This window comes from Papaver somniferum, chromosome 1 (assembly GCF_003573695.1).
Source record: "Papaver somniferum cultivar HN1 chromosome 1, ASM357369v1, whole genome shotgun sequence".
Lineage (NCBI taxonomy): Eukaryota > Viridiplantae > Streptophyta > Magnoliopsida > Ranunculales > Papaveraceae > Papaver > Papaver somniferum.
Window position 1 is genome coordinate 83,813,943 of NC_039358.1, and position 7,121 is coordinate 83,821,063.

The window sequence follows — 7,121 nt, forward strand, 5'->3', positions numbered from 1 at the left end:
CCGGTGACAAATTAAAGGTTGGGAAGCTGTTTTTCCTTCCTCTATTCATAAGCAGTAATTGGTGGTGTTTGAAGATAAAGCTAAGAGAAGAAATTCGTCTGTGGTGTTCTTGGAGATTTGGATTAGCGATCTAAGGTACAAATCCCTTAATTGATATTGTTATCAATGTAATTGCATGTTTAGTTTTGGTTAAAATTTAAAATTTGAATTAACCTAATTGGGTTTTGGTTAATTGCATGTTTCTATTTGACCTAATTCCTAACACCAAACTTGTTAAGTTGAGCTATCATTGCTAATTTAAAAACATCCTGATTATCGATTCGCTTTTTTTTCTAGCAAAAAAAAAAGTTCAATTTTTTGTTTGCTTTTTCTCCCGGTATTGTGTTTCTAGACATTAGATTTATTGTAAAGATAGTAGAGGTGAGTTTGTTGTCTAACCACCAGTTTAATCTCAGTTCTTAGGTGGTTTGATTTTTGGGTGTTGTCCTGTTTTGTTCAAACAAATGCTTGTTTTCCCATGGTTTATGTTGCAGAGATCCATCTTAGTATTTTTCTTTAATGATGGTTTCGATTTTTTGTTGCAAAGGCTTGACTTAATCATGTTAGAGCTTCATCATATTCCAAGGAGCTTCGTGAGTCATGCTTATATACAAAGAAGTTAGACTGTTGTTTTCGACTGTCCTGCGTCACTGTCTTTTAGTACAACATTGGCCATTTACTAAAATGTTCGGGATAAGTGGATTTAGCTTATCGACATATCACAGTACATTGATTCATTGTTTTGTATAAATACAACAGTTGTCAACACTCCTTGTCAATTATTTATTATTCTTAGCCATCACAATAATCCTGTAGTGCTATTTATATGCGGTAGTGTTTTTTTATTTTCCAGTACTAATGCATATATATAGTTTTATTCTTGAATTCAGGATGGACAAAAGTTGGATGGAAGAGCGTAATAGATCAAGTCTTACGTATGTGGCAGGCATCAATTCATTTCTCGGCATGGCACGAGATCACCTTGCCAGCATACTAGCGGACAAGTATCGTTGTCCATGCAGACACTGTATAAATGCAAGACCGCCTGTCCCGTTAGAAGATGTTTCCGTGCATTTGGCTCGATATGGCATTGCAGCTAGTTACAGAATATGGGTACATCATGGAGAAGTAGCCATGCCTCCGCAAAACCAGTTTGTATCTAGTCTTGATGATGATATGGCAACCAATGAAGGATCTGATAATGAAGACAGAAACGAGGCAACTATTGAAATACTGAATGACGTCCGCTTACCAAATACATATGATAGTCAATGAGCCTTTGCTGGTGGTGAAACGGAAGGTCTGGGTGAATCAAATTCTGGAAAGTTCGCTAAATTGTTAGATGAAGCTGAGCACGAGTTGTATCCTGGTTGTAAAGATTTTTCGGCGCTGACTTTTCTCGTAGAGTTGATGCGTATTAAGTTACTCGACCAGATGAGCAATAAAGCATTTGAAATGCAACTGGAGTTGCTCAAAGAAGCTTTTCCGAAGGAGAATAGGATTCCATCTTCATATAATGAAGCTAAGAAACTGTTGGGTGGCTTGGGAATGGGTTATGAAGCAATTCATGCATGTCAGTACGACTGTGCTTTGTTTTGGAAAGAGCATAAAGATAGGGAGGACTGTCCAGTATGTAATGCTCCTAGGTACAAACACGATGACGGGAAGGGTACCAAGATCCTGCACAAGGTATTGCGATATTTTCCCTTAAAGACTAGACTGATGAGGTTGTATGCTAGTAGACACACAGCTGCTGACATGAGGTGGCATGAAGACCAACGCGATAAAACAACACCGGATTTGTTAAGACATCCAGCTGATGCGGAAGCGTGGAAGGATTTTGATAAGCGGTATCCATGGTTTGCTAAGGACCCGCGCAATGTTAGGTTGGGACTTGCTACTGATGGTTTCAATCCATTTGGAAATATGAGCAATGCACATAGCACGTGGCCAGTGGTAATTATACCGTACAACTTACCTCCCTGGAAGTGTATGAAAGAGCCATTTTTCTTGATGACGTTGCTTATTCCTGGCCCACACGAAGCTGGTAAAGACATTGATGTATATCTGCAGCCTTTTATAGATGAGTTAAAGGAGTTGTGGGAAGAAGGTGTTGAAGTATATGACGCCTCAGAAAAAAAAGAAAATTTCTGTATGCATGCTGCCTTATTGTGGACCATAAACGACTTCCCAGCTTATGCCAAAATGTCAGGGTGGAGTACACAGGGATATTTAGCTTGCCCGGTATGCAACGAAGATGCACCATCAATCAAACTAAGGAGCAAGATAGGTTATGTTCGTCATCGTCGGTACTTGCCTCCTGGTCATAGTTGGAGAGACTCGAAATGTCATGATGCGACACGTGAACATAAGGGTCCTCCGAAAGAGCTTACATGTGATGAACTTTTAGCTCAAATGGAAAATATTGTGTTCTGTAATCCAGGTAAGAACCCGAGTAAACAAAGCAAGAAAAGAAAACGCAGTATAGAAGAGCAGAACTGGACAAAGAAGAGTATATTTTACGAGCTTCCGTATTGGAAGAGTCATAAAATTAGACATAAGATCGACGTTATGCATACAGAAAAGAATATTTGTGACAACATTGTCGGAACTCTGTTGAATCTCGACAAGAAAAATAAAGATACCGAGAAGGCTCGTTTGGATCTTGCAGACATGAATATTAGGAAAGAACTGCATCTTAAACCTAGAGGGGACAAATTTATAAAGCCTCCTGCATGTTATGTTATAAAGCCTGAGGATAGAAAAAAGTTCTGTCAGTTTTTAAAATCAGTGAAGTTCCCTGATGGATATGCATCTAACATCTCTAGAAATGCTCATGTCAATGACGGAAAAGTATTTGGACTTAAAAGCCACGATTGTCATGTTTTGCTGCAGAGACTTCTCCCTGTTGCAATTCGTCCTTATTTGCGCAGAGAGGTAAGTGCACCCTTAATTGAGCTCTGCAATTTTTTTTCATGATTTATGCGCAAAGACTTTGAGTGTTAGTCACTTGGATGAGTTGGAGAAGAGAATTCCTCTGATTCTCTGTAAGCTGGAAAGAATATTTCCCCCAGCTTTTTTCGATGTTATGGTTCATCTGGCTGTTCATTTGCCGCGTGAGGCAAAACTTGTTGGACCAGTTGGCTACAGTTGGATGTATCCTATCGAAAGGTATACGGACTAGTTTGGGTTTTCAACCTAATTCTCATACATTTATATAAATTCTAAACACTAATACTCGTGTTATATTTTACATTATTCTGACAGGTTTTTGGGAACGCTCAAGCGTTACGTGAAAAACAGAGCTCGGCCAGAGGGTTCTATTGCAGAGGCCTATATTCTTAAAGAATGCTTGACATTTTGCTCGATGTACTTTCGTGGGACTGAAACCAAATTTACTCGACCAGAACGAAATGACGATAGATCAAGGGATCCCCGATACCGGAAGGGAGAGATATCTGTTTTTGCTCAAAGTGCCCGTCCTGTTGATGCAAAAACTGTACGTCCACTGTCAGTCGCTGAAAGGGAGAAAATTAATTGGTTTGTTTTCACTAATTGCGAAGAAGTCAAACCTTACTTGGAGTAAGTACTATTTTTAAATTTATCTCACATCATAGAGGAAACCATATATTTTCAGTTCTTTTCCTCAGTGATTGACCTATCAGTCCTAAAGTCTACAAATTTACAGATTTTTCTTACACATTTTTTTGCACTGATTCTTTTAAAACCTGAACTTTATTGAATCAATATGAAAAGAGACGCAGTTTGTGTGGTATGCTACCTGCATCTAGACTTCATCTCTATTTGCATTTAGAGTTAGTACAAAGTTAATTCTATTTTTCTTACACTCTTAACCTTGATAAAGTAGGAGAGCTGTGAAGTGTGACAACTTTTACTTGCATACTTGAATATACTTTTTTTTTCTAGAATGACACACGTTCAGTTTTTCTCTTCTTATGATTTGGTTCTGATGCAGGAAACATAAGAACGAGTTGAAAGAAGAAAGTAATGTCAATCTATCACGGAGGCAAAGAACACTGTTTCCGGAATGGTTTCGAAAACATGTGAGTACAGATTTCTGAGTTATTACTGCTGATAGTTTCTCACTGTATATATCATCTTTCGTAATTTGCATATAATATTGTTGTCGAAATTTTTTTTCGCAGATACAAGATCTGCACAGCAAAAAAGAAGCCACAGATGAAATGCAAACTTTAGCTTGGGGAGTTGATGTCCGAGTAAACTCGTACAAAGCGTGTAATGCTAATGGGGTTAAATATCATTCTAAAGATCGTGAAGCTCGAAGGACAACTCAGAATAGTGGATTGTTAGTTGATGGAGAACATGGGGGAAATGAAATTGAATTCTATGGCACTTTGCGTGATGTTATTGAGTTGGAATATCAACATGGATATCGAATAGTGCTGTTTAAGTGCGACTGGTTTGACGTGAGCCCGAATAGAAATAAAATTCGAAAGGATTACGATTTAACAAGCATAAATGTGAGCAACTTATGGTATGAGGATGATCCGTACGTTCTTGCGTCACAAGCACAGCAGGTATTTTATGTTGATGATCATAAAAATGGCGCAAACTGGAAAGTTGTTAATAAGATGGAACATAGACACTTGTGGGATGTTCCGGAGGTGGATGATCTGGGCGCGACTGTTGACGAGGCCTATCAGCAAGGTGGGGATTTGCCAGTATTATCTACGTTTGAGGGAGGGGATGATGTTGAAGAAAATGAACTTGATAGAGATGACGTCCAACCAGAGATGGTACAAGTGAATATTAACGATCCCAATGATGATTTGTTTGAAACAGTTGACGAAGATGATGAGACATTGAATGAATACAATAATGACATTTTGGATGCCGACGAGATAGTGGTGAATGGTGAAGACAGTGATATAGAGTGATCACAGTGTTCTTGGCATTTGAGTTTTTTTTAAGCAGGTGGTTTTTATTTTACGACATTTAAATATAGGTCTACTGTTTTCAATTTGACACTTTATGATATGCAGATTTTAGTGTTTTTTTTTCTTCATTTTGACACTTTATGAGTTAGTCTTGAACGCCGGTGGTTTTTGTTTTACTAAATTTAATGATAGGTCCAGGTGGATAGGTCCACTGTCCCGTTTGCCCAATCTGAAGAATGCCATACCAGTCCAAGTCCTTCCCATCGTTTATTTTAAACTGACCAGAACAGTGTACCGCAGAAACGTTAGAAGTCTTATTATTAGTAGTGTGACCCATTTTAAGTTTTATAATCAACAAACAAATTTTACACGATATTCTCTCCAAAAATAAAAGAGATTTGCAAGATATTTTATCTCTCTTTTAAAAGAGAGATTTCGTCCACTTTCCATACATGTCGCTCCACTATTTATTTGGAGATAAATTTGTTCCTAAAAATACACGGAAAAAAATTCACCTAATTTATTAGGAGATAAATTTGTTTCTCAAAATACACGGAAACAACTCACCTAATTTATTAGGAGATAAATTTGTTCCTCAAAAAACACGGAAACAACTCAGTATTAGTTTACATATACTATTCTAAAACTCAGGAATTATAAAGATCCTAATAAGAAGATATGTTTGCAAGTTCCAATAAGAGAGAAAAATACAGATAAGAGGAACAAAAATGAAGAAAGATTTGGGAGGAAATTCCCGCTTTTATATGGTGTTTCAATTTAAGTTCCCTCAAAATTCATGATCTTTCGCCTTATATAAAGTATAAGAAATCTCCAAAATCTCTACACAATTTTTTTCTCCATTGTTTCTCAAGTTTTGAAGTTCAACCTTCTACTTCTCAAGTAATAAATCTTCCCTCTTCTCGTTTTATATTTCTTTTCAATTATACTTGTTTTATCAAATATCGTTAATTATTATCAATGGGTTTTAGTTGATTTACTATAAATATTTTTTTTTATAGAAATCTAATAGGGTTATAAGATTTTACCTGATTTTAGATATAATATATATCTTAGGGAGGTCTATGATTCTAAAACTTCCATCGGATTTTTTTAAGGGTCGTTTTCAAGGAAAAGAAGGAACTGAAGAATGACTTCTAAGGTATTACTAGCATAACTATTACTAGTTATTATAATTATACTTGTTTTAGGTATGGGCTAATGATTTTATCATTGTTGTAGAAACGACAGGTAACTCTCTCAAATAGGGGCCAAAAAGTTTACACAGGGTCGAGGTCATTCATTAAATACCACAAAATGGTATATATCTTTTACTATACTATTCAAAAAAAATTACTCTATCACTTGTAATTCATACTTTTGCTTACAACTTATGAGTCTCTCTTTGACATGGAACAGAAAAAAAATTCAGAAGAACCCAAACTTTTTGAGGTTTGTAAAGAAAGCATCATTGAAGGAGAGCAAAGAGATGATATTTACAATGAGGTTTCTGGAAGAAGATTTAAAAGAAGAGACATGACCATTTTGTCTTTTGAAGATTTAATTGAAAACCTAGAAAATAAAATCTGGAAGATACAAGCAGATTCCGAATTATTCAAACTAGAGATATCGATTCAAATGTTGAATCTTGATGAATAATTTATGAATACACGGTTTCAAGTTTTTAGTGTTTAGAACTAGATGAATTTCAATTTATATATTGTTTTTAGGAAATTTTCCAAAGTAATGTTAATCTCATATTTAAATATTTTATTTAATAAAACATAAATATCTTATGCTCAACATATGTTATGATTTTCTAATTGTAATAAAAAAACGAATCACGAAAATTAAATTAATTTTTTTTAATTATATTAGTTTGCGGTTTATAAAAAAGCTTGTAGAGACGAATAATTTTGTCTTTTAAATTCTCTTCTAACAAGTAGTCCTTAATAAAGTACTCAGGGACGAAGAAGAAAGTTGTCTGAGAAATTCATTTTCTAAGGCAAAATTAATTGTCATTTTTATGATATTTAGAGGCGATTTTTTGGACGGAAAGTATTCGTCTTTGAATAAAGCATTTCTAGGCAAACTGAGTTGTCATTTATGGAATATTTTGGGACAAAACATGTTGCTTTTGGAGGCAAAAAAAATTGTATTTGAAAG

At 35.6% G+C, this 7,121-nt stretch overlaps 1 protein-coding gene across 1 annotated transcript; it reads left to right on the forward strand.

Annotated features, from left to right (window-relative positions):
- Nucleotides 1–1,449: 1,449 nt before the first annotated feature.
- LOC113346661 lies at nucleotides 1,450–4,958 on the forward strand. Its single transcript, XM_026590144.1, has 5 exons — nucleotides 1,450–2,976; nucleotides 3,032–3,210; nucleotides 3,307–3,579; nucleotides 4,016–4,103; nucleotides 4,206–4,958. The coding sequence occupies exons 1-5, from the start codon at nucleotides 1,450–1,452 to the stop codon at nucleotides 4,956–4,958; spliced, it is 2,820 nt and encodes a 939-aa protein (XP_026445929.1).
- Nucleotides 4,959–7,121: the final 2,163 nt, after the last annotated feature.